Genomic DNA, 27,783 nt, shown 5'->3' on the forward strand with positions numbered 1-27,783 from the left:
GGATATAATACTTCAAAACACTAACTGGGAATAAGTGTAATACTTTAGAAAGCCTTGTACTCTTTCATAACCTTTCATCTTGGAAACATAAACTCAAAAGTAAATAGCTTTAATTGATCCTCCCTTTCTTCTAGTAACCCAGTTCCCACAGATCAGTTTCTTAACAAATCCAAACAAGGAGTAAAACATTGAGAGTTTCAGAATGTGTGCATAGCATATTTTCAGCAAAGAGATGAGCAACACTTTCAATTAAAAAGGAATCTAAAAGAAAACAGCAGCATCCCTGCAAAAGTAGATGAGGACAACCAGCTGGACTTACCTGCTAACTCAGCACTCCCCTCCCCAACTCCTCCACCTTCCAGCCATGCTGCATTGACCTTTTTATCATGGAATGGTATGCAGCTTCTCGGATGTTGTCTTTGTCACTCATAACCCCAGCAGACTTGTGTTATAAGCAGCTGCTTATATTGCTGTTAGGTAAAGATATAGAACACGAAGTAATGATTATGTAATTTGTCAGTGGTCAAAGAAACCAAGGACATTGAGCAAAGGTAACTGAGAACGAGTGTCCAGTATGGGCTCCAACACCCAGTAGGGCCTTTTCCCATTGGTTTTTCTCCTACAAGGAATTCCTCTCTTATTGAAAGACAGTACAGTTTCAAGAATATCATTTGACCAGATATCCTGCTCCATTCTTGGAGTGAAAAAACAGATGTGATTTTAGTATAAGAGTCTAGCTAGGGACGTGGATGAAATTAATTTATAACAGGACCAAGCTGAGGAAAAACATTGGTAAATGCTACAAATAGTTTCTCGCTTTGTCTAATGGGGAAATCTCTACAGGATGATAAAGATGCTAGCTGTGTTTAATAGCAAATGTTAATTCAGGGGAATATGAAATAATCATGATACCTTTCTCTCTATGAGCCAAATGCAGCTTTGGAATTTTTCTCACTATAGTGTTGTAGGCAGAAACTATCAACTGAGGAAATACTTGTCCTCCTTAGGTAGCCCATGCAATGATCAGGTTTAGACAGTAAAAAAACCTATTTAAATGACTGGATTGCTCATCTTTTATTTACTTTACTCGCAGTGGCCTAACCTGGAACATATAGAAGAAAGTAGTGGAATGGTTTTTCCAGATGCACTTCAGTTACTTCAGGTCCTCAGTCTTTAATAAGGTTTTGGGAGAGAAAAAAAGCTATTGCTGTGTGAATTCAATAAATATTGAAATATTTTAAAAATCAGTGAACATTATTTCTGCCATCATGTGATCTGAACTGAGTAGTATCATAAATCTTGGGTGATGGGTTATCTTGACCAACCTCCCTTTCAGTAAGAATCAAATTATTAACAGAAAGTGAAAGAGAGAGAAACCTATTCAATGTTTCAAGTCCCTCAGAAGAGGGTGAGGTAGCTCTCCAGTTCGTTGCTAGATCCAGCCTGGCCAGTGAACCCTGAAAAAGCCCAAGTCCTGCTTTCATCATGGAAGCACGGGACAAAGTGTCCCTTCCTAAAAACAGAAGTTAGACCAGATCCCTTCCTGCCTATGATTCTTCAAGAAGCATTGCATCATCAACATCAGGTGTAAGCATTAATAAAGACGCTAAATAATAACAGAGACGAAACGCATCGCAAAGAGAGTTTCCTTTCATCCCTTTTAAAATGTAAATACTCCCAGGAGGAATCAACCAGCATCATTACGGGTTAATGCATCTGTAGAACAACTAGGGCCAGGATATAAAATAAGAAATAAGTAGGGAGGAGAGAAAGGCATCCTTGAGACGACTCCAAGAAGGAAAGTTGGGGGTTGAGGGGAAATTTCTGATTTTACCTTAAAGTCACCCTAATTCGATGACTTTTTGTGGTTTTTTTTCTTTTTTCTTTTTTACTTGGCCCTGCCCAAGCAGGACCTAAAAAAAAAAAAAAAAGTTACTAACAGCTGTTACTCTCCACGGAAATCTGCAGTAAAAGGCAAAAGATGTATTCGTTCTGAAGAGAAACCAAAGCCTGCGATGAACTTCTGTATCTCCCTCAGACCTCTAGCATCACATTAGGAATCCTCTAGGAACCGAGTCTTCGCAGCCCGGGCTGCCACCTGCAGACACGCACTTTTCAACGCCCGCACCCTACCCGGCGCCGGCTCTCCCACCCAGGCCTCTCTGCTTCAGCGCCGCCCCGGCCGTGGGAGTCGGCGGACGCAGTCCACAGCTCCACGGAAAACAGCCCTCGGGGTTCCGGGTGCGCCCCGCCACGGCCCCGCCCACGGCCCCGGGGTCCCGCCCCTAGCCCTCAGCCCCCAACCGACTGTCTTTAGGGTCCCCCGGGCGAGCCACGCAGACCCGCAGCGACTCCGCAGGGACTGCGATCCCGTGCCGCTCTCGCGCTGCTGCTCCGGCCGCCCAGCAGCTCTGAGGATGGAGAGGAGGGCGCGGAGCTCCTCCAGGGAGTCTCGCGGGCGAGGCGGCAGGTCCCCGCACAAGGAGAACAAGAGAGCAAAGGCCGAGAGGAGCGGCGGAGGCCGCAGACACCGGGAGGCTGGGCCCAAGCCGTCGGGCTCTGGACGGGCGGAGACCCCGGGGGAGCCCCGAGCGCCCGCCGCCACGGTGGTGGACGTGGATGAGGTCCGGGGCTCCGGCGAGGAGGGTACCGAGGTGGTGGCGCTGCTGGAGAGCGAGCGGCCCGAGGAAGGTACGGACCCGGCACCGTTATCTGCCGCCTTTCCAGGTGGTAACTAAGGGGTGTCAGATAAGGTGGAAAGGGTCATCCCACGAGACCCACTGAAGCCAGAGCAGACTGCTGGATGCTCAGGTTCCCAGGAACGGAAAGGCGTTAAGTTAGGAACCCAGCAACCTCCTATGGTGAGCAAAGAACATCAGAAGAAATACAAATGTCGCTATTTACTGGTCTCGGGGCCAGCCTTGGATGGGAGTTGGGAGGGAGTGTGGTACAGGTTGGGGACCAATCAACTTGGCAAAGGAGCCATGAGCTTTTTTTTTTTTTTTTTTGTGGCCATGGAGGGGCATACGGGCACCTAATTTAAGTAAAGACATGCACGAGCTGGTGGCTGTAGGCAGTTATGTGGCTTATTCTTCTTCCCGCGTCCCCACCCCTCGGTCTTACCTAAAAGCATTTTAAACTTCTGGGAAGATGATCATTCTTTCTGAAAAGCAGCCGCAGCAGAGCCAAGTGAGGAAGAGCCACACCTGAGTTTAAATCACAGCCCAACCACTTGCTAGCCATGTGATCATAGGAAGGAACCTTAACCATCTCTCATACAGCAGTACCTGCCTCAGAGGGTAGAGGTGAGGATACAATGAGAAAAGGCACCCAAAGCACTTTGCACAGTCTGGAACAAAAACATACTCAATTCCAGCTGCGACCTTGCAAGCTGAGAGAGAGGAAAATTAGGTCAAAGAAGGGAATGCAAAGAAAGGTGTCTCTTTTGCTTCTGCAGGAGAAACAACTCAGGAAAATGTTATCTACCTCCAGTCTTTTTTATAATGAGTGGAAGAAAAAAATGATTACCACTTTAGTGGGATGACAGCTGTTAAAAGAAATTAAATAAGGAATAGTGTGTTATATTGCTTCCTGCTGGCTATGAAGTTTTAACATTTCCTAGTTACCAGCAATGCAGTACATGCTAGATCACTGAAAGCTACCATTTAAGGAAGATTTCTGCAGTTGGGGTGTAATTTAAATGGGTCATGTTAATACTGTTTTGCCCCGTTGATGATACCCTTTCATCAATCAGAAACCTCTGTTCAGTAAATGGTTGCTGGATTCAATGCTGAGGTTATAAGGCTTGTTACTGTTAGGCAGCAGATCACACTGGTAGGGTAAGCAAGTAAGGAAGCCACCATTTATGAAACCCCTACTATATGCCAGGCACACACTGGGTGTTTTACTGAGTTATTTAATCCCTCACCATCCTCTTATTACAGATGAGGAAACATGCTCTGAGAAATTAAGTAACATGCGCAAGTCCTGTAGCTGGGAAGTAGAGAAGCCAAAATCCTAGAATAAGACAGTCTGATTGAACTGCTCACCCTTGCTTGGTGCTGCCCCTAATTTCTGGTCATGGTCCTACTGGCTGTGGCCTTGGGCACCTCTGTGGGCCTCAGTCCCTCCAGCTACGGAGTAACTAAAGCAGGAGACCCCAAGCAGTGGGCGAGCAGTCCCACTAAGGATGAAGTGACCTTTACTGAGCCCTTGCGTGGGAAGTTTCTGAAGCTCACGGGGAACACAGAGTAACATCCCCTCCTCTTTCTCACTTAGCACCACACTCCCAAAGGCAGGCTACTTAAGATGGGAGAAATGAAAAGGCACTTCACCTCACCAAAATGTTGGGGACTCTCAGACAATGTTTAAAGGCTTTTCCTGCTTGAATAATTAATGTTTCACTATTCACTTAAACCAAACAAATTGGATATTCAAGCAACTTATTCTAACAGAATAGTATTTTGGGGGTAAATCATCACTTTAGTTTTGAGGATATAAATTAGTTTTCTATTCATATCTCTCGCTACTGTATGAAGGAATTTTTGAGGCCTTTCTTCATTTATAAAATGTAATTTTGTATATGCATTTGTTTATTTTTACTTGCCATGGCTACCACTGGCAACTGAAACATATTTATAAACTAATTAGAAAGGGCAATGATACTGTTAGTCATTGCCCTTGAAGAAGAATATTATAAAAATTAGTATGTTGGTAGAGCAGCATTTCCCAGAGTAGGTTCCATGAGAAATAAGTTCCATAGAATATCAATGAGTGCTCCTTAGAGAAAATATTACCTGGTCAAATGTGGGTAAACAAAGCTAAGAATGCTTTGCGAGATTTTCATAGCTTCAATGTCCTGAAGAGCACTGGCAACTCCAGGAATGGGATGTAGTGCCTAGTATTCTCTAAACTCATTTGCCCAGGAAATTCTTCTTTCGTGGAGCACCCTGTGGAATTAGTATTTTGTAGGATGGCCTTTAGAAACTCCCATACTATGGCATTCAGTGCTGATTTTGTTTTTGTGCTGGTGCAACTTGCATATCTGTCCTCTTCTTCAAGCGATCTGCACATCAATTTGGTGGTGACCTTTCTGGGCATGAAAATAAAATATTCAAGCCTACTAATTAGTTATCCCCTTTGTTCCCATCTCTTAAAAATAAGATTTTAGGACAGGTGCCATAGCTCATACCTATCATCCCAGCACTCAGGGAGGCTGAGGTGAGAGGAACACTTGAGGCTAGGAGTTTGAGACCAGCCTGGGCAACATAGCGAGACCCCCATCTCTGCAAAAAAATAATTAGCCAGGTATGGTGGCATGCACCTGCAGTCCCAGCTACTTGAGAGGCTAAGGTGGGGAGACTTCTTGAGCCCAGGAGGCCAAGGATGCAAAAAGCCATGATTGCATCACTGCACTCCAGCCTGGAGAGAGCAAGACCCTGGCTCAAAAGAAAGAAAAAAAGAAGGAAAGAGAAAGAAAGAAATAAGACAGGAAGGCAGGAAGACAGGAGGGAGGGAGGGAAGGAGGGAGGAAGGGAGGGAGGGGAGGAATGAAGGAAGGAAGGAAGGAAGGAAAGAAAGTAGACTTTACAATTTCCTAATTTTTAGTCACCTTCTAGTCTTCTGTGATATTTTTAAACTGGCAAATAATATTCCTTTGGTCAGTTTTCTAGTACCTGGAGGTTAAAATTCTTGAAATTTTCATAACTCTTACATTTAAATCATTTTCACTCCTCCTTTCTTCTCACATTCAACTAATATTTATTGAGCACGTGTATGGTTGCCAGGCACTATTCTAAGCCCTGGGGACATAGTGTAAATAAGACAAGACCCCAAGAAGCTTGTGTTCTTGAGGCTGACTTTCCTTGATATTGTTTCATTTACCACCCAAGCATCTTGGATGTTCTGAACCCCAGTTCCTTATCACTTTTTCATACACATTAGTAGGTATTACCCCATAAAGGTAATTTTCAAAGACTATTGAGATCAACACCTTAATGGAGGTGTTAAAATGGTGGAATTTCAGACATTAAGGCAGGTAATGGATGGGAAAGTTATTTCATGGAAGATAAGCCTCTGGACACGTGGTTGGAATCACTTAAAACAAACCAGACAGAAGATGGCTGAATAGGAACAGCTCTGGTCTGCAGCTCCCAGTGTGATTGACACAGAAGACGGGTGATTTGTGCATTTCCAGCTGAGGTTCCTGGTTCCTCTCAATGGGACTGGTTGGACAGTGGGTGCAGCCCACAGAGGGCGAGCTGAAGCAGGGCAGGGTGTCGCCTCACCTGGGAAGCACAAGGGGTCGGGGGATTTCCCTTTCCTAACCAAGGGAAGCTGTGACAGACTACCTAGAAAAATGGGACATTCCCGTCCAACTACTGTGCTTTTCCCAAGGTCTTAGCAACCAGCAGACAAGGTGATTCTCTCCTGTGCCCAGCTCAGTGGGGCCCATGCCCATGGAGCCTTGCTCACTGCTAGCACAGCAGTCTGAGTTCGATCTGTGAGACGGCAGCCTGGCTAGGGGAGGGGTGTCTGCCATTGCTGAGGCTTGAGTAGGTAAACAAAGCATCCAGGAATCTCGAACTGGGCAGAGTACACTGCAGCTCAACAAGGCCTACTGCCTCTAGACTCCACCTCCGTGGGCAGGGCATAGCTGAACAAAAGGCAGCAGACAACTTCTGCAGACTTAAACGTCCGTGTCTGACAGCTCTGAAAAGAGCAGTGGTTCTCCTAGCATGGCATTTGAGCTCTGAGAATGGACAGACTGCCTGCTCAAGTTGGTCCCTGACCCTTGTGTAGCCTAACTGGGGGACAGCTCCCAGCAGGGACCGACAGACACCTCATATAGGAAGACAGACACCTCATATGGGATGAAGCTTCCAGAGGAAGCACCAGGCAGCAATATTTACTGTTCTGCAGCCTCCACTGGTGACACCCAGGCAAACAGGGTCTGGAGTGGAACTCCAGCAAACTCCAACAGACCTGCAGCTGAGGGACCTGTTAGAAGGAAAACTAACAAACAGAAAGGAATAGCTTCAACATCAACAAAAGGGTCATCTACACCAAAACCACATCTGTAGGTCACCAACATCAAAGACCAAAGGTAGATAAAACCACAAAGATAGGTAGAAACCAGAGAAGAAAAGCTGAAAATTCTAAAAATCAGAGCGCCTCTTCTGCTCCAAAGGATTGCAGCTCCTCGCCAGCAACAGAACAAAGCTGGATGGAGAATGACTTTAACAAATTGACAAAAGTAGTCTTCAAAAGGTCAGTAATAACAAACTTCTCTGAGCAAAAGGAGGATGTTTGAACGCATCGCAAAGAAGTTAAAAACCTTGAAAAAAGATGAGATGAATGGCTAACTACAATAAACAGTGGAGAGAGGACCTTAAATGACCTGATGAAGCTGAAAACCATGGCACAAGAACTTCATGATGCATGCGAAAGCTTCAATAGCCAATTCAATCAAGTGGAAGAAAGAGTGTCAGCAATTGAAGATCAAATTAATGAAATAAAGTGAGAAGACAAGGTTAGAGAAAAAAGAGTAAAAAGAAATTAACAAAGCCTCCAAGAAATATGGGACTATGTGAAAAGACCAAACCTACGTTTGACTGGTGTACCTGAAAGTGATGGGGAAAATGGAACCAAGTTGGAAAACACTCTTCATGATATTATCCAGGAGAACTTCCCCAACCTAGCAAGGCAGGCCAACATTCAAATTCAGGAAATACAGAAAACACCACAAACATACTTCTCAAGAAGAGCAACCCAAAGACACATAATTGTCACATTCACTGAGGTTGAAATGAAGGAAAAAATGTTAAGGGCAGCCAGAGAGAAAGGTTAAGTTACCCACAAAGGGAAGCCCATCAGACTATCAGCGGACCTCTCTGCAGAACCCTACAAACTAGAAGAGAGTGGGGGCCAATATTCAACATTCTTAAAGAAAACAATTTTCAACCCAGAATTTCATATCCAGCCAAACTAAGTTTCATAAGTGAAGAATAAATAAAATCCTTCAGAGACAAGCAAATGCTGAGAGATTTTGTCACCACCAGGCCTGCCTTACAAGAGCTCCTGAAGGAAGCACTAAACATGCAAAGGAGCAACCAGTACCAGCCACTGCAAAAACATGCCAAATTGTAAAGACCATTGATGCTAGGAAGAAACTGCATCAATTAACGGGCAAAATAACCAGTTAGCATCATAATGACAGGATCAAATTCACACATAACAGTATTAACCTTAAATATAAATGGGCTAAATGCCCCAATTAAAAGACACAGACTGGCAAATTGGATGAAGAGTGAAGACCCATCAGTGTGCTATATTCAGGAGACCCATCTCATGTGCAGACTCACATAGGCTCAAAATAAAGGGATGGAGGAAGACCTACCAAGCAAATGGAAAGCAAAAAAAGCAGGGGTTACAATTCTAGTCTCTGATAAAACAGACTTTAAACCAACAAAGATAAAAAGAGACAAAGAAGGCCATTATATAATGGTAAAGGGATCAATTCATCAAGAAGAGCTAACTATCCTAAAGATATACGCACCCAATACAAGAGCACCCAGATTCAGAAAGCAAGTCCTTAGAGACCTACAAAGAGACTTAGACTCCCACACAATAATAATGGGAGACTTTAACACCCCACTGTCAATATTAGATCAATGAGACAGAAGGTTGACAAGGATATTCAGGCTTGAACTCAGCTCTGCAGCAAGCAGGCCTAATAGACATCTACAGAACTCTCCACCCCAAATCAACAGAATATACATTTTTCTCAGCACCACATCACACTTATTCTAAAATTGACCACATAACTGGAAGTAAGACACTCCTCAGCAAATGTAAAAGAGCAGAAATCACAACAAATTGTCTCTCAGACCACAGTGCAATCAAATTAGAACTCAGGATTAAGAAACTCACTCAAAACCACACAACTGCATGGAAACTGAACAGCCTGTTCCTGAATGACTACTGGGTAAATAACGAAATGAAGGCAGAAATAAAGATGTTCTTTGAAACCAATAAGAACAAAGACACAATGTATCAGAATCTCTGGGACACATTTAAAGCAGTGTGTAGAGGGAAATTTGTAGCACTAAACGTCCACAAGAGAAAGCAGGAAAGATCTAAAATCAACACCCTAAAGTCACAATTAAAAGAACTAGAGAAGCAAGAGCAAACAAATTCAAAAGCTAGCAGAAGTCAAGAAATAATTAAGATCAGAGCAGAAACTGAAAGAGAGACACAAAAAACCCTTCAAAAAATCAATGAATTCAAGAGCTGGTTTGTTTTGAAAAGATCAACAAAATTGATAGACCACTAGCAAGACTAATAAAGAAGAAAAGAGAGAAGAATCAAATAGATGCAATAAAAAATGATAAAGGGGATATTACCACCAATTCAACAGAAATCAAACTACCATCAGAGAATACTATAAACACCTCTACGCAAATAAACTAGAAAATCTAGAAGAAATGGATAAATTCCTCGACACATACACCCTCCCAAGACTAAACCAGGAAGGAGTCAAATCTCTGAATAGACCAATAACAGGTTGTGAAATTGAGCCAATAACTAATAGCCTACCAACCAAAAAAAGTCCAGGACCAGACGGATTCACAGACAAATTCTACCAGAGGTACAAAGAGCTGCTGGTACCATTCCTTCTGAAACTATTCCAATCAATAGAAAAAGAGGGAGTCTTCCCTAACCCATTTTATGAGGCCAACATCATCCTGATACCAAAGCCTGGCAGAGACACAACAAAAAAAGAGAATTTTTGACCAATATCCTGGATGAACATTGATGTAAAAATCCTCAATAAAATATTGGCATACCAAATCCAGCAGCACATCAAAAAGCTTATCCACCACTTTCAAGTCGGCTAAATTGCTGGGATGCAAGGTTGGTTCAACAGATGCAAATCAATAAACGTAATCCATCACATAAACAGAACCAATGACAAAAACCACATGATTATCTCAACAGTTACAGAAAAGGCCTTTGACAAAATTCAAGAGCTCTTCATGCTAAAAACTCTCAATAAAGTAGGTATTGATGGAACGTATCTCAAAATAATAAGAGCTATTTATGACAAACCCACAACCAATATCATACTGAATGGGAAAAAACTGGAAGCATTCCCTTTGAAAACTGGCACAAGACAGGGATGCCGTCTCTCAGCACTCCTATTCAACGTAGTATTGGGAGTTCTGGCCAGGGCAATCAGGCAGGAGAAAGAAATAAAGGGTATTCAATGAGGAAATGAGGAAGTCAAATTGTCCCTGCTTGCAGATGACATGATTTTATATTTAGAAAACCCCATCGTCTGAGCCAAAATTTCCTTAAATAAGCAACTTCAGCAAAGTCTCAGGATACAAAATCAATGTGCAAAAATCACAAGCATTTCTACACACCATTAACAGACAGAGCCAAATCATGAGTGAACTCCCATTCACAATTGCTGCAAAGACAATAAAATACCTAGGAATCCAACGTACAAGGGATGTGAAGGACCTCTGCAAGGAGAACTACAAACCACTGCTCAACAAAATAAAAGAGAACACAAACAAATGGGAGAATATTCCATGCTCATGGACAGGAAGAATCAATATCGTGAAAGTGGCCATACTGCCCAAAGTAATTTATAGATTCAATGCCATCCCCATCAAGCTACCAATGACTTTCTTCACAGAATTGGAAAAAACTACTTTAAAGTTCATATGGGTACCAATAAAGAGCCCACATTGCCAAGACAATCCTAAGCAAAAAGAACAAAGCTGGAGGCATCACGCTACCTGACTTCAAACTATATTACAAGGCTACAGTAACCAAAACAGCATGGTACTTGTACCAAAACAGATATATAGACCAATGGAACAGAACATAGGCCTCAGAAATAACACCACACATCTGGTGTTATTTCTGACAAAAACAAGAAATGGGGAAAGGAGTCCCTATTTAATAAATGGTGCTGGGAAAACTGGCTAGCCATATGTAGAAAGCTGAAACTGGATCCCTTCCTTACATCTTATACAAAAGTTAATTCAAGATGGATTAAAGACTTAAATGTGAGACCTAAAACCATAAAAAACCTAGAAGAAAACCTAGGCAATACTGTTCAGGACATAGGCATTGGCAAGGACTTCATGACTGAAACACCAAAAGCAATGGCAGCAGAAGCCAAAATAGACAAATGGGATCTAATTAAACTAAAGAGCTTCTGCATGGCAAAAGAAACTACCATCAGAGTGAACAGGCAACCTACAGAATGGGAGAAGATTTTTGCAAACTACCCATCTGACAAAGGGCTAATATCCAGAATCTACAAAGAACTCAAACAAATTGACAAGAAAAAACAACCCATCAAAAAGTGGGCAAAGGATATGAGCACATTTCTCAAAAGAAGACATCTATGCAGTCGACAGACACATGAAAAAATGCTCATCATCACTGGTCATCAAAGAAATGCAAATCAAAACCACAATGAGATACCATCTCATGCCAGTTAGAATGGTGATCATTAAAAAGTCAGGAAACAACAGATGCTGGAGAGAATGTAGAGAAATAGGGACACTTTTACACTGTTGGTGGGAGAGTATATTGGTTCAACCAATATACTTTGTGGAAGTATTCCACATTGTGGAAGACAGTGTGGCGATTCCTCAAGGATCTAGAACTAGAATTACCATTTGACCCAGCAATCCCATTACTGGGTACATACCAAAGGATTATAAATCATGGTACTATAAAGACACGTGCACACGTATGTTTATTGCAGCACTATTCATAATAGCAAAGACTTGGAACCAACCCAAATGTCCATCAATGATAGACTGGATTAAGAAAATGTGGCACATATACACCAAGGAATACTATGCAGCCATAAAAAGGAGGAGTTCGTGTCCTTTGTAGGGACATGGATGAAGCTGGAAACCATCGTTCTCAGCAAACTATCACAAGGACAGAAAACCAAACACTGCATGTTCTCACTCGTAGGTGGGAACTGAACAATGAGATCACTTAGACACAGGGCGGGGAACATCACACACTGGGGCCTGTTGGGGGGTGAGGGACTGGGGGAGGGATATGCATTAGGAAAAATATCTAATGCAAATAATGAGTTAATGGGTGCTGCAAACCAGCATGGCACATGTATACCTATGTATCAAACCTGCACGTTGTGCACATGTGCCCTGGAACTTAAAAGTATTAAAAAAAAAAAAAAAAAAAGACACGTAAAGTAAAGCTCACTGCTTTTTGTATGTGTGTGTTATTTTATCCTTATGCCAGAGATAGAAGATATAGCTCATGAATTAGTCATTATGGGATAGTCATGAGATGTTAGCATCCGTATTATATAGTGAAGAAACTGAGGTCTGGAAAGGTCACACACCTTGCTTAAGGTCATCTGGATATGAAACAGTAGAGCCAGAAGTGGAATCCAGACCTTCTTCCCAAATTCTGTGCCTGTTCCAGTATGCACCCACTCCCTTTCTTTTTTATTTTATTTTTGAGACAAGGTCTAGCTCTGTCACCCAGGCTTGAGTATGGTGGTGCAGTCATAGCTCACTGCAGCCTCAACCTCCTAGGTTCAACCTATCTTCCTACCTCAACCTCCTGCGTAGCTGGAACTACAGGCATGTACCACCAAACCCAGCTAATTTTTAATTTTTTTTTTTTTGTACAAACAGGATCTCACTATGTTGCCCAGGCTGGTCTTGAACTCCTGGACTCAAGCGATCCTCTCATCTCAGCCTCCCAAAATGCTGGGATTACAGGCGTGAGCCACTGTGCCTGTGCTCCTCCTTTCCAGGAGCTTGCTCCTCCCCAGGCCCTGTGAACTCTTGGCTACTCTGATTTGACTTATTCTAATATTTCCAGCAAAGTCTCCAACTTGCTCTGACTCCAATACCAAGGACTGGACCAACAGATGCTCGTCAGTGAATATGGTGAAGTTTCAATATAATTATTCTTTTGCTTTAATTTTTTTAAGGTACCAAATCCTCCGGTTTAGGGGCCTGTGAGTGGCTTCTTGTCCTCATTTCCCTGCTCTTCATCATCATGACCTTCCCTTTTTCCATCTGGTTCTGCATAAAGGTGAGATTCCATGAGGACGCAATAGGTAATTTCCTGAGGCCTCTCACTGGCTACACCATGCCCATTCTCACTTTTGTTTTCTGGTACATGTTTTTGCTCCATGTGGAATGCCCTCACCCCCGACTCACCTTCCAGGATAGCTCTTACTCCTCCAAGACCTTGCTCAAATGTAAACAGGAAGCCTTCCTTGACTCCCCCAGACTGTCATTCCCTTCCCGGTGCTCCCGTGTTACTCTGCTTTCACTTCGTTCTAGCACTTACCACATGTATTATATTGGCTATGTCTCGTTCATCTGCATTCTGTGACCAGAATGGATCATGACATCCACTCCACTTCACACACTTCCACAAAACTTCTCAGGCAGCTTCTGTAGACCATGAGTCATGATTATCTTTGGCCCACAGGTGGTTACAGATGCCTGTCCCTGAAATAAATAAAGACCTGTATCCGTTCTGGAAGCACCTGCCAAGATGGAATTAGAGGAGCAAGAGATTTATTGGGAGACATTGCCTGTGAAAGATTAACAGGAAAGAAAACAAGAGTAGTCAGGAGAAGCCTTCAGACAGTGATGCAGGCCTGACACTTGTGATATGAGAAGGGGAAGAAAGGATTGGGCGGAAAGAACTTCTGACTGTGGTGCAGCTCTGAGAAAGCCTTGGCCAGCCCAAAAGGGAACTCCAGAGCAAGGTTTGTGCTTCATAGGAGTCCCACAATGGGCAGAAATGGCACAGCCCTAGTACTCCTGCCATCTCAGTCATTGGCTGGAACTGCTGGGAAGACTGCATCCTTGGCTGAAACAGTATACCTGCTGCTGGGGCTGTTGTTGGAAAGGCAGCAGCTCTTTCCTCTTCCCCTTCATCTTTCCCTCCCCATTTTCCTCCCCAAGATACATTTTGGTATCTTGTGTTTTTGTTTTCATTTATCTCAAAGTATTTTCTCTTTTTCCTTGTGATTTCTTCTTTAACCCATTGGTTACAGTATGTTGTTTAATTTCCACATATTTGTCAATTTCTCAAATTTCCTTCTGTTATTGATTTCTAATTTAACTTCATTGTAATAAGAGAATATACTTTATATTATTTCAATCCTGTTAAATTTGTTTAAGTTAGTTTTATGACCTAGCCTATTATCTGTCCTGGAAATGATGTTTCATATATGCTGGAAAAGAATGTGTTATTCTGCTGTTGTTGGGTGGAGATATTCTGTGTAGATGTCTGTTAGGTCTATTTGTTGATAGTGTTATTCAAGTCTTGTATGTCTGTCTAGTTCCATCTATTGTTTAAAGTGGGGTATTGAAGTCTCCAGCTGTCACTATTGGATTGTCTATTTCTACTTTGAATTATTTTGGTCTTTTTCCTCATGTATTTTGGAACTCTGTTTTTAGGTGCATCTATGCTTATCATTGTCACACTTTCCTAATGCATTGATCCTTTTATCATTATACAATGTCCCACCTTACTGCTAGTAACATGTTTGCTTGTTTTGAAGTCCATTTTCTCTGATGTTAGGATGGCCATTCCCACTCTCCTTTAGCTACTGTTTTTCCTATAGACTGTATATAGAAGGCAGCAGGCTCTTTTTTTTTTTTTTTCTTTGAGACAGAGTCTCGCTCCAGCAGGCTCTTCTTGAAGGGTGACCTGAGCACCTGCATGATTGCCACAAGATCCAACACTGACTCCGCCATAATAGTTTTTGGGAAAGGCTCTCGGGTCTGGGTCACTTAAGATGGTAAGCCCTAAGAAGCCAATTAGGGAGAGGAAACAAAAGCAGAACCAGGTAGTTATATTTGAGCAAGGTCTTGAAGAAGTAAGACTCCCCTTCATCTCTGGGGAGAATTTGTTTCTTCCAATAAAAGCAGGTAAGAAATGAGTAATGCTAGGAAACCAAGCAATTGGGAATTGCTACGCATGCTCTAAGAACTGCATACAGTCATTCATTCTCATTGTTTCAAGCAAGGCAGTGTTCTAGCCTCATAAAATTGTAAACTCATGAAGACAAACAAAACATGTTTCCCAACCTCAAAAGACTTACAGTGGGTTAGTAGATCCTGTTACTTTAAGAAGCACACTTCAAAATGTGTTTTGTTTGGCCTCTTTATTACATTTTTATATTTGGCTAGTTATTATTCAATGGAGCTTTCTTAAGTGGAGGGAGGATAAGGAAGGAAAATAAATTTGTCTATAGTCACAAATCATTCTTTCATTTATTCAATACATATTTATTGAATACTTACAATGTATCAGGCATTTTTTAAGCACTGAGAAAATAAAGATTAATTCCATATCATCAAAGAGTGGGGCATATATTAATATCAAAATAAGTAGACCAAGTTAAGTCAGTGATAAACATGCAATTCAACTCAGATTCTGATACTGGGTCAGAAAGTGAAGTTTATTTTTAAAGTAGTATGCAGTAACTTCTCTATTTCTCTTCTAACAGATGTTCTCCGGAATCTTTTTGTCATTTAAAAGTATCTCTGCACATTTTCAGGGTAAACACGAATTTTCTAGATCTATCACCAATGAAAATTGACAAATTAAAATCAAATTGAGGCCAGGCACGGTGGCTCACACCTGTAATCCCAGCACTTTGGGAGGCCAAAGCAGGTGAATCACCTGAGGTCAGGAGTTCGAGACCAGCCTGACCAACATGGTGAAACCCCATCTCTAGTAAAAATACAAAAAATTAGCCGAGCGTGGTGGCTCACACCTGTAATCCCAGCTACTCGGGAGGCTGAGGCAGGAGAATCTGGGAGGTGCAGGTTGCAGTGAGCCTAGATCACGCCACTGCACTCCAGCCTAGGTAACAAGAGCAAAAGTTCGTCTTAAAAAAAAAAAAAATCCAATTGAATCATTTTGAAGCAGCCTCAGAAGAAATTGCATTCTGAAACAAAATATCACAAGTGGTATTAAAATATACTTCCTCTTTCTGTTAAACAGGTAATGAACAATACATATAAAAGCTAGGAATGCAGAAGTCACAGTAAAATACAAGATTTAAGATGCCTTGATAAGATTAATTTAGGGAAAGTTGGCCATAGTTTTTTAGATAATCGTTAAGTCTTTAATCAAAATTCAGTACATGGGTTCAAAAATTAACACGGTGAATACACTTTTTCATTTCTGAAATTTTATACTTACTAAATATAGGTTTTGGAAACAAGTATTAATAGAACTTTTTTCTTGGTTCTCAAAAAATTTCTGATATCTAGGATCATTCTTATGCCAAGGCCTTTTGAAGACTTTATTTTTCTTTCTAGGAGTGATTTGAAAGGATTAAATTTCTCTTTAGGTTGTACAAGAGTATGAAAGAGTAATTATATTCCGACTGGGACATCTGCTTCCAGGAAGAGCCAAAGGCCCTGGTAAAAAAACACTCTTTTTTTCCTAAACACCTCCCTCCTGACTTGCCAATTTCTTCAACCCATGCAGATTCGTAATATGTACCTCAGATTACATGAAGTAACTTGATTCATGACACCTGCATTTTCCAATCTGTTACATATAATATAGGTTATTAAAAAATTCTTCAGAGACCATTACTACTAGGTCATAGGTAGCCAAGAGAGAGAATTGGTACAGAGAGCCCACATGCCAGGGCGAGGCCTGCTAGAATAGCAAGTTAGCTTAGGACCAATGGCTGGGGACTGGTTTGAGTACAATGTGGATATGGTCAGAGTCCTGTGAATTCTCAGAGAAAAGCTGAGCTAGTTCCTAATCCATGTGCTCAGATCCAATCATGGGAGACAGGCAAAGTTCAGCATTGAAATAACAAATTGGTCTTCAGTTACAGGGATTTAAAAAACATAGATTAAACATTTCTTGTGGCTCAGACTCTGTGCTAACCATAAAACATGGTCTCTGATCTCAGGACCTTAAGATCTAGTGGAGTTGATGTCCACAGGTCCAAGCTCATTATGGGAAACAGATAGAAGTATGGTCAGTCTGAAAGGTTTAGTAGTGGGGGGTTGGAGATCTAAGTCAGCCAGGAAGGTATGAGGAGCAAAATCCCACTGTGTATATATTGGAGAGGGTCTGAGTTCCAGGACATGCCCGCAGAGACCAGACTAGGGACAAATATCAGAGTTTGAAGATTCAGAATGAATATACGAGCCCACACAAAAGTAGAACCAGACCCTGTAGTTCCAGGACAAAGAACATCTTGCTCTCGCCCTGGTTTTCGGGAACCTTCTCAACTGGCACTGAGGAGGACTAGTAGCTGACTAGTATCCTGGACTCTGTGAGGTGCTGCTTGTTTCAACAAAGCTTTCGCTCTTGCAGGAGCCCACAGAATCCAATGGGCTCTCACAAAATCTCAACAAATCAATCTACAAATGTTTACTGCACATTGATCCTGTATATTATATTGGGTGGGTGAGGACTAACTAGCCAACCAGAAAGCTGGCATCATAATAATTGCTATTCTGATTACTTCTGGGGCCCACTTTCTAAGGAATATGACATGGAGGTTGCTGACTCTAAAGTCTGACACCTGGGTACACTCATGGATTCAAAAACAATTTTAGAGAGCACCTAAAAGGCAGTAAGTCAGACACTAAGGCTAACAATAGTGTATAGGACACTACTTAGGGAGTTCAATTCTAGTGAAAGGACAGACATGCAGTTGAGATCTGGGGAGGTCAGTACCATGACTAAAAGGACCACACAGCCCAGTTTGCTGGGGACAATCCCTGTTTTTACCTATTGTCCTGGAGCAAATTATAATAGTGCTCTCCTTTTACCCTCAGGTGGAGGTGGGATGGGCCAACGGTCTGTAATGAGAGGCTAGGAAAAGTAATGTAGTGTGCAACCTGACCCCAAAAAGGTGAAACCCAAACAGCCTTCATGCCAGTTATTTATCTGTCACTTCCTCCTCCCCTTCTTCTAGGTCTTTTCTTTTTTTTGCCCTGCCTGGATACCTACCACAAGGTTGACCTTCGTCTCCAAACTCTGGAGATACCTTTTCATGAGGTAAGCCAAATGATGGCTTTTGCTTTCTCTATACATTTTCCATGGTCTACCTACCATGGACAAAATGATTATTTATGCTCAAAAATAGGAAATAAAAATAATGATATGGACTACTTCAGAACTTAAAACTTTTGTGCATCAAAGGACACAATTAACAGAGTGCAAAGGCAATCTAGGGAATGGGAGAAAATATTTGCAAATCATATATCTCATAAAGGGTTAATATCCAAGATATATAAAGAACTTATACATCTTAACAACAAAAAAAAGTAAGCAACCCGATTTAAAAAATGGGCAAAGAACTTTGTGACAGTTAACTTTACGTGTCAGCGTGGCTAGACCATGATCATTAGACCTATATTTGGCCAAACACATCTGGATGTTATCGTGAAGGTACTTTTTTAGATGGGATTAACATTTAAATCAGTAGACTTTGAGTAAAGCAGATTACCCTCCCTAATGTGGGGTGGGCCTCATCCAATTAATTGAAGGGCTCAAGAAAAAGACTGACCTCCCTTTGAGGAGGAGGGAATTTTGCCAGTAGAAAAAATAAACTCTTCCCTGGGTCTTCAGCCTGAAGATGTTAGACATACTAGCACATGAGCCAATTCATTAAATCAATACTTTTTTCTCTCCCCACCCCAGGATACCTATATGTGTATGTGTGTGTGTGTGCATATATATGTATGGTGAAGCCCAAACACACACACACACATTCTACAGTTTCTCTAGAGAACCCTAATACAAACTTGAACAGACACTTCTCAAAAGATGACATACAAAGAAGATGAAGATATAAAATGGGCAACAAGCATATGAAAAGATGCTCAGCATCACTACATTAGGAAAATACAAATCAGTATCACAAGATATCACTTTACACTCATTAACATGGCTACTGTTTTTTAAAAAAACGGAATATAATAAGTGTTGAAGAGGATGTAGAGAAATTGCAACCCTCGTGCACTGTTGGTAGGAATATGTAAAATGGTGCGGCCACTGTAGAAAACAGTATAGCGGCTCTTCAAAAAATTAAAAATAGAATTACTGTATGACCCAGCAATTCCACTTCTGCATATTTACCTGAAATAATTGAAAGCAGGGCACTGGAGAAATATTTGTACACCCGTATTCATAACAGCATTATTCACAATAGCCAAAAGGTTGAAGCAACCCAGGTGTCTACTGATGACTGAAGAGATGAATAAACTGTGATCTATAACCTACAATGGAATATTATTCAGCCTTAAAAAGAAAGGAAATTCTGACATTCTACAAATGGATGAACCCTGAGGACATTCTGCTAAGTGAAATAAGCCAGTCACAAAGAAAGAAATACTGTACGATCCTACTCATAAGAGGCACCTGGAGTAGTCAACTTCATAGAAACTGAAAGCAGTATGGTGGTTGCCAGGGGTTGAGGAGAAGGGGAAATTGGAGAGTTATTGTTTCATGGGTACAGAGTTTCAGTTTTACAAGATGAAAGAGTTATGGAGATGGATAGTGGTGATAGCTGTACAATATTATGAGTGTATTCAGTATCACTGAACTGTATACTTAAAAATGGTTAAGATGGTAGGTTTTATGGTATATGTATTTTAACACAATAAACAAAATTGGGAAAAAAAACTCACCCCTAATCCTGTTACCCATAGTTAACTGTTGATATTTTGGAGTATATCCTTTCAGATTTTTCAGTGTATGTGGTTATATTTACAGATTATATATATATAATATACATATATTATATATATATCATGTCATATATATCATATATATGATCATCTGTATGACATATATATATCACCTGTAAATATATTTATATATATATGTGTGTGTGTATATATATATAATACCATATATACTATTTTGCAATGTGTCTTTCTTAACCCAACAATATATTGTGGTCATCTTTTCATATATTAGCTAAATGCTTCTATCCCTTTATTTTAAATGGACATACAGCATTTCATTTAGTGGCTGTATCACAATTTACGCAACCAATTCCCTATTGTTGATATAAAATTCTTTCCAATTTATATTCCAATTAGCAATACTGAGTAACATCCTTATAGCTAAACCCTTAAAATAGGTCCTTATGATCAATATAAAAAGGGAAATGTGAAGACATCTTTCTAGGGCTTGTGATGTATATCATCAAAGCACCCCCAACGCACGCTCTAGCAAGCAATGCATTAGAGTGCTTGTTTCCTAGAACGTGCTTCTCTTTTAGCAGATTTTTTATTTTGGTATCAGTTTAGAAAGACCTTGTTTGGAATCAACAGAATGTCTTCATATGAGAAAATTATTTCTGATCTTTTTTACAAAAGGATTTACCACAGGATTAAATTGTGCGTTCTTTCGTGTATTTGAAAAAAAAATTCACAATTTTCAAAAACATGTCTATTTTGAATAAAGGGTGGGCCAACTTTCTTTTTCTCTTGTGGAGAAAATTCCGTTTGAACACATTTAGTTCCTCTATCCCCACATAGGAAAGGAGCCCAAGAATCAAGCCTGTCATCCAAACTTTTTCTGCCTAGATCGTGACCAAAGACATGTTTATAATGGAGATAGATGCCGTTTGCTACTACCGAATGGAAAATGCCTCTCTTCTCCTAAGCAGTCTTGCTCATGTATCTAAAGCTGTGCAGTTCCTTGTGCAAACCACCATGAAGCGCCTCCTAGCACATCGATCCCTCACTGAAATTCTTCTAGAGAGGAAGAGCATCGCCCAGGATGCAAAGGTACTTAGATAAACGTAATGGCCAATATGTTGAAATATTTATCTTTTATTCATTTGCTCATTGGCCATTTATTAAATCTTCCATGGCCAGTTCCATCCCTTTGGGACCATCCCTTTGGGAGCTTATAGCTAGTTAGGAGGTTGCCAAATTGATTCTGAGTCAATTATAGTTATCAGTATGGTGCTTGTTAATCAGTCATTGCCACAGTTTTTGCTCTCAAACCTACTCCAATGACTTTAAATTCATCCCCAAGTACTCACCTAGTATTAAGTATTGAGAATGATTGCTGGCAGGAATGGTGGGGTTGGTGGGAATGGACAGGAGGGGTTGGTTGTACACAAAGATGATAAGGCACGGTTCCCAGGAGCAAACTGAGCAAGCTCATCCACGGCCAGGGTCGGTGGCTTTGATTCTTACCGAGGCAGGTAGGCAAAAGGTATTCAGAGGAGAAGTGAGAAGACAGCAGGATTCCAGCCAACTGGCCAGTGGAGTGGCAATTACTACCAGCAATGGAGCCTGTCACTGAAGCCGTGGGGACACCCAGGCCCAGAACTGGGTTAGGAGGTTGTGAATCATGGTAGTTGGAAAGAGGACCTCAAATAGAGCGACCCCAAGAATCCAAGGCACTGGTAGTAATTGTGCTTTATGGGATGTCCCCCTCCACCCTCCCTTCCTTATTCATCCTTCTCCTTTAAAGGATAAAGTCCAGACACTTGACATTCAAGCTTGCCCTTGTTACACTGATTATAATATATATACAAATGTTCCTTGATTTATTATAAACCCATCATAAAGCAAAAAATATCGTAAGTCAAAAATGCATGTATCCTAATAAACCCATGATAAAAGTCAAAAAGTGTCAAACCATTGCAAGTTGGGGACCATCTATCTAAGACATTAATTTTCCCAGACTATGACGTCCATAGCAGCAGGGACTATGTTTTATCCATCTCTTGGTCCTCAGCACAGGTTTATCACACAGCAGGTAGATGATGTTTTTTGGATAAATGAATAAATTGACCCAAATGTTGTAGTCTCACCTCTTGCCATCCTTCTCCCACTGAATCTAATACTCCAACCTACTTTAGCTTTTGTCCAGCATTCAGCACTTTTATGCTCCCATTGCCTCCTCTTGGGCTGTATCCTCTGCATGGAATACTTCCCTTTTCTCCACAGGCAAGATTTTATTTGTCCTTTAAGATGCCACCTATTCTGTAATGTCTTTATCAACATTCCCTACTCTCACCCATACCCCCAAATCAGTCTTCTCAGGGTTCTCAATGCACTATGCTTACTGTTTGTCTAACCACTAAAAAATAATGAGAAAATAAGTATAAAAAGAAGAGTTTGGGTCAACATTAGAGCTCCATGCCCTGCCCCTCCTTTCCAGAATCCACAGTCCATTTTCTTCCCTTTCTTGTTTCCAACTTCAGTCAAGGGGGTGGGCGGGACTGGGAAGCAGGAGGAAACTGGAGCCACCAGCATCAGCTGTAGAAGTGAAAACATCCTATAAGGGAAAGACATTTGGAAGAGAGACTAGACACTGGTTCTCAACTCAGTGCATTTTGAAACAGATTTTAAAAATGTATCTGTATTAGCTCCTATTACTTCTGTAACAGACTACCACAAACTTGGTGGTAGTTTTCTTAGTTTTGAAGACCAGAGTCCAAAATCAGTTTCACTGGGCTAGAGTCCAGGTGTCAGCTGGACCAGTTCCTTCTGGAGGTTCTGAGAGGAGAATCCGTTTCCTTGCCTTTTCCAGCACCTGGTGGCTGCCTGCATTTCTCAGCTCGTGGCGCCTTCCTCCATCTTTAGAGTGCATCACTTCAATCCCTACTTCCATCATCACATCACCTTCTCCTCTTCTGTAGTCAAATCACCGTTTGCCTCTCTCTTACAAGGACACCCATAATTACATTTAGGGCCACCTGGATAATCCAGGATAGTATCCCCATCTCAAGAGCCTTTAACTTAATCACACCAGCAAAATCCCTCTCGGGGTAACATTCACAGCTTCCAGGGATTAGGACATGGGATATCTTTGGGTACCATTATTCAGCATACCACACCATCTTCAACTACACAGATATTTATTGGGTGGCACTATGCAAGTTAAACAACTCTTTGCAAGGCACTGTAAAGTTAAATAAAACAGGCAAATGATGTCCTTTCAAAGGGAATCTTCTTCCTTAGTACAGAACAATGGCCATCAGGGTTTAGGCATGCTCTCCCACCTGGAGGCTCTCACTAATATCTGAATTCTTCTCTCCACAGGTTGCCTTGGATTCAGTGACCTGTATTTGGGGAATCAAAGTGGAGAGAATAGAAATGTGGGTAGGAAATTAACTAGGAAGAACAGTATGATAAAGGAAAATATTCTGGTTTCATTTTAAATTTTTCATTTGAAAAATTATTTTCCTTGAGTACTATAGCCATATCAGCATAAATTTGTAAAAAAGAGAAACAAATTATCTAATATCTTACAGTCATAACACAATCACTATAACATTTGGACAAATTACTCTGATTGTTTTTTCTCTATGCAGCTAAAAAATTGTTTTAGATAAAATTTACATGACATTTCCCATTTTAGGCCAGGCGCAGTGGCTCGCACCTGTAATCTCAGTACTTTGGGAGGCTGAGGTGGGTGGATCGCTTGAGGTCAGAAATTTGAGACCAGCCTGGGCAACATGGTGAAACCCTGTCTCTACTAAAAATGCAAAAATTAGCTGGGCGTGGTGGCACATGCCTGTAATCCCAGCTACTAGGGAGGCTGAGGCAGGAGAATCGCTTGAACCTGGGAGGCAGAGGTTTCAGTGAGCCAAGATCATGCCACTGTGCTCTAGCCAGGACCACAGAGTGAGACTTGATCTCAAAAAAAAAAAAAAAGAAAGAAAAAGAAAAAAAAAAGAAAAGAAAATTAGCCAGGGGTGGTGGCAAATGCCTATAATCCCAGCTACTCGGGAGGCTGACGCAGGAGAATCACTTGAACCCAGGAGGCGGAAGCTGCAGTGAGTCAAGATTGCGCATTGCACTCCAGACTGGGTGACAGAGTGAAACTGTCTCAAAGATAAAAGAAAAAAGAAAGAAAAAAAGAAATGTCACATTTTTGCCATTTTAAACTGTAGTTTTAGTATAATATTTACAAATGGGTACAGCCATCACTACTATCTAATTTCGGAACATTTTCATCATCCCAAAAGGAAGCCTGTGTTCGTTAAGTGGAAACCCCCGATGTACTCCTTAATTTAGTTTCTTAAATTAGTTTCCAACCACTAATTTAGTTTCTGTCTCAATGGATTTGCCTCTTCAGGACATTTCACATAAATGGAATCATACAATATATGGCTTTTTGTGTCTGGCTTCTTTTCACTTAGCATAATATTTTCAAGGTTCAACCATGCTTCAGCATGAATCAGTACTTCATTACTTTTTATGGTCAAATAATATTTCGTTGTTTGAGGCTATACCACATTTTATCTGTTCATCAGCTGATGGACATTTGGGTTGTTTCTGCTCTTTGGCTATTATGAATAATGCTACAGCAAGCATTGGTTTGCAAGTTTTTGAGTGAACATGTTTTCAATTCTCTTGGGTCTATATCTAGAAGTAGAATTACTGGGTCATATAGTAACTCCATATTTAACTTTTTGAGGGGCAGCTAAACTGTTTTCCATATATGCATTTTTATAGTTATAATCAGGGTCAAAAGACAATTTTGTATCTTTTATGCAATACATTAAGCATTGTTCTTATTTGGTCAGTTGTACCCTTTTCAAAATCAATTCTTGTCTTTTATAAACTTGGATGAATTCCCCTTATCTTTATTATCAGTAATGTGGCTCTTCAAGCCATTGTTCAAATTTATTAGTTGAGGTTTAGATTACAACCTAAGTGGAAAAACTGAGCACAGCTCATCAATACAAAATCTGCTGTGCTGCTGATGAGGAACCACAGCTCTACTGTAGCATCAGCAATAATACAAACCTGCATTTGAGGCGTCGACCTTGGAGATGCCCTTCTCTGCCTACTTTTGACCTCAGAAGTCTAGGGATGGCACAGTCAGAATTTGCTACTCATCATGAGACAGCAGTAGAGAGGCCTTCAAATCTGTGTGAAAGCTCTGGTCCCTAAATCACGGCTGCACACCTACATGCCTGCGTTCTTCTTTTGCAGTAAAGATGTGAGGTTGCCAGCTGGGCTTCAGCACTCGCTGGCTGTGGAGGCCGAAGCGCAAAGACAGGCCAAAGTGCGGGTGAGCACTCCATCCTCCCACCCAGACTGCTCTTTGAGGAAGGCCTGCTGGTGGAGAACATTTCCCCTTTGCTTCCTTACTGTCCATTCATTCGGCACTGGGCAGAAGCGGTCTTGGGCCCTTACAACTCTGTTAAAATTGCTTGCTCTCTTCAAGTGTGTTAATAGTCCCCTGACTGACTAATGCAACTCCTCTCCCTCTCTGAAGCTACTGATAATAGTGACCACCCACTGCTTGAGTCTCACCTTCCCTCTCTCTCCTTAAAGGTATCTCCTCCACACACATCAATCCCTCTTCTTTAGTGCTGGCATCTTTTCCTGGGTAATCATAGTCACCCTAACTTCTAGATATTCCCTAGAACTGTATCCCAAGCTTGGCACAAGTTTTGGAGGGACAACCATGATCAGGGCCCAGTTCTCTCAACGCCAGAGCCAAGAGAAGGCTGTGCTACTCAACTCCACTCAGACATGGCAGCGAGAAGCAAAGATGCGGCAGCTAGCAGCTTCCAGTGACTGAGGTGTGGGTGAGGGGGCCTTGGGAAGAGGAAAATGAAGAATGAAGGGAGGCAGATTTCTCTGAAAGAACAGAGCAGGTGAAGATAAAAACCGGTACCAGTAAGAGGATCATTGCCTGTGGACCACTGAGGGGAGGTGAGGATGAGGAAGGGGAGGAAGATAGTCCCCAGGGCACTTGCTTCTAGATCTCTGAGTGAAGTCCTCTTCACCCACTTTCAGGTGGCATTTGGGTAGTGAGCTCAGCACTTTCTCTTTAGAAATGCTTACCCATTCACTTTGCTTGAGTTGGGGGTCACCCTTTCACAACGTCATGCCTTTGCATAGAATGCTGGCTAATCTTTTCTCTATGTTGGCAAAATCCTAATCTTTCAAGGCTCACCGGATGCTAATAACTCCCCTAATACTTCATTTATACTTGTCATGGCTCCTAACAAATTCCACCTTAAATTGTGATTAATAGTGTGATCTGTCTCCCCAGCTCAAGACCTTTCAGAAAGAAGAATAAACCTGTTCTCTGCTTAACCGTGCTTGCCACATAGTAGATGCTCAGTGCTTGTCTGCTGAGTCACACTGCATAGTGGTGAAGCCTTCAGGGAACGAAGAACAATCACTTTGCTTTTCGTCACATCTGTTTTCTAGATGATCGCTGCAGAAGGGGAAAAGGCTGCTTCTGAGTCCCTGAGGATGGCAGCTGAGATTCTGTCAGGCACCCCTGCTGCTGTTCAGCTTCGATACCTCCACACCCTTCAGTCTCTGTCCACAGAGAAGCCTTCCACTGTGGTTTTACCTTTGCCATTTGACCTACTGAATTGCCTCTCTTCTCCCAGCAACAGAACTCAGGGAAGCCTCCCCTTCCCAAGTCCTTCCAAACCTGTTGAGCCACTAAATCCTAAAAAGAAAGACTCTCCCATGTTATAGGAAAGATGGGGCGTAATGTGACTGTAAAGGGGCCTGCCATAGAAAAGCCACATCCCTGAGGGAGGCACTCTGTCCTCACTCCCTGCCCTTCCTTTGGTTGCCATATGGAATGGCCGTGGAATACACAAAGTCACAATGCACTATCCATGAGAAGACGGTGAAATGATGTAATGACAGAGAAGGCAGACAACATGGCTCCATGACTCATCTAGTCAGAGCAATTAAGGGAAACAGCTTTGGTCAACATTCTACTTTGGAAAGAATGTTGAGCCCAGATGTGGTTAAATTTTGACTTCTGGGAACTTGGTTCAGATGTCCTTTTCACTGTATGTCCTCTGGCCCCTTTGGCAAGGTTGTCACAGCTCCCACAGCCCTTCCTACAAGCACCTATCATTGGGCTTGTCACACTCTATTGCTCTTCTGCCCTAAAGATGCAGTCTTCTCTTCAACAATGCTACCAGTTCTTCAAAGGCATGCCTTAGTTTTCCTCAACCACACTCAATCTTTTTGCTCCACCCTGACTTCCTCACACCTAACCCTGATAGTTACCTAAAGTGACACTTAAATGTTTCAGAGTGAATGCAAAAAAGAGAGATGGACTTGGAGTCAGATATAAAATTTATGCCCAATTAAAGCATTTAAAAGGAATTATTTTTGTGGAGACTCCTTTTTTAAATAAAGAAATAAAGGACAAAAACATCTGACACATGTGGCTTAAAATCTGAGGGAAATCACTATAAATAGTGGGCCCGAGAGTAATCTGTTTTCAGTATAGAAATTACCAGCTTGTTTATTTCTTCAAACAGTAATAATATTAGGTAACCTATACATGCCCTGACATATTGCTTTCTTATACAGATATTTCTTAATATAGATACATTTCTCTATGTCTTATTTTCCATTAATTTGCCTTATACAATTAGAAATGCATATCTGCAGGAAAAAAATAAGCCAAGTAAATAAGAAAGCATATCTATACTTACAGCAAATTCTCTATAAACTTAAAAAAGTCACTAACATTATAAAACATTACTAACATTACTAAAATAATATTAGGAAAATGCTACTTATAATGGGCGTTTTCATGTTGCTGGCACAGAGAGAGGGTAACTCTCCCAAGTGCCACAGTATTTGGTTCTCTCTTCCTCAAACTGCCTCTTTATTCTTCATGTTATCTGCTGTTATTATTATTTTGTATTGGAGATGTGTTCCTGCCGTTCCCAGTGGGAACTGAAAATATTTTGCATGAAATACCCATAAAGAGTTTTTG

General features: G+C 41.4%; 2 protein-coding genes and 1 non-coding gene across 4 annotated transcripts in view; 1 reads left to right on the forward strand and 2 right to left on the reverse strand.

The window, feature by feature from the left end:
- Positions 1-1,893: 1,893 nt before the first annotated feature.
- On the reverse strand, positions 1,894-2,012 carry LOC112615120. Its single transcript, XR_003117286.1, has one exon. It is a non-coding gene; the product is annotated as a U5 spliceosomal RNA (small nuclear RNA).
- A 329-nt stretch (positions 2,013-2,341) lies between these two features.
- On the forward strand, positions 2,342-27,161 carry NPHS2 (NPHS2, podocin). 2 transcript variants are annotated; one of them, XM_025389474.1, is made up of 8 exons: positions 2,342-2,691; positions 13,007-13,110; positions 16,403-16,475; positions 17,999-18,081; positions 20,622-20,825; positions 23,100-23,155; positions 25,002-25,080; positions 26,235-27,161. In XM_025389474.1, exons 1-8 carry the CDS (start codon positions 2,418-2,420, stop codon positions 26,511-26,513), a joined length of 1,152 nt encoding a protein of 383 aa, XP_025245259.1. In that variant the 5' UTR covers positions 2,342-2,417; the 3' UTR covers positions 26,514-27,161. The 2 variants fall into 2 exon arrangements, with proteins under 2 accessions (XP_025245259.1, XP_025245260.1); XM_025389475.1 differs by lacking the exon at positions 20,622-20,825.
- AXDND1 (axonemal dynein light chain domain containing 1) overlaps positions 22,899-27,783 on the reverse strand; it is a 185,853-nt gene continuing 180,968 nt past the window's right edge. The window contains exon 26 of the mRNA XM_025389451.1: positions 22,899-23,119. Within this exon, the coding sequence (XP_025245236.1) occupies positions 23,112-23,119 (8 nt within the window). The 3' untranslated portion in view covers positions 22,899-23,111. The remainder of the gene's footprint in view (positions 23,120-27,783) is intronic.

The sequence above is a fragment of the Theropithecus gelada genome, chromosome 1, assembly GCF_003255815.1.
Source record: "Theropithecus gelada isolate Dixy chromosome 1, Tgel_1.0, whole genome shotgun sequence".
NCBI classification, from domain to species: Eukaryota; Metazoa; Chordata; class Mammalia; order Primates; family Cercopithecidae; genus Theropithecus; species Theropithecus gelada.

Coding starts and splice junctions, on each gene's coding strand:
- NPHS2 (XM_025389474.1), top strand. CDS start 2,418: ATGGAGAGGAGGGCGCGGAGCTCCTCCAGGGAGTCTCGCGGGCGAGGC. Junction 2,692..13,006: donor GAGCGAGCGGCCCGAGGAAG/GTACGGACCCGG, acceptor AATTTTTTTAAG/GTACCAAATCCTCCGGTTTA. Junction 18,082..20,621: donor TGGAGATACCTTTTCATGAG/GTAAGCCAAATG, acceptor TTTTCTGCCTAG/ATCGTGACCAAAGACATGTT.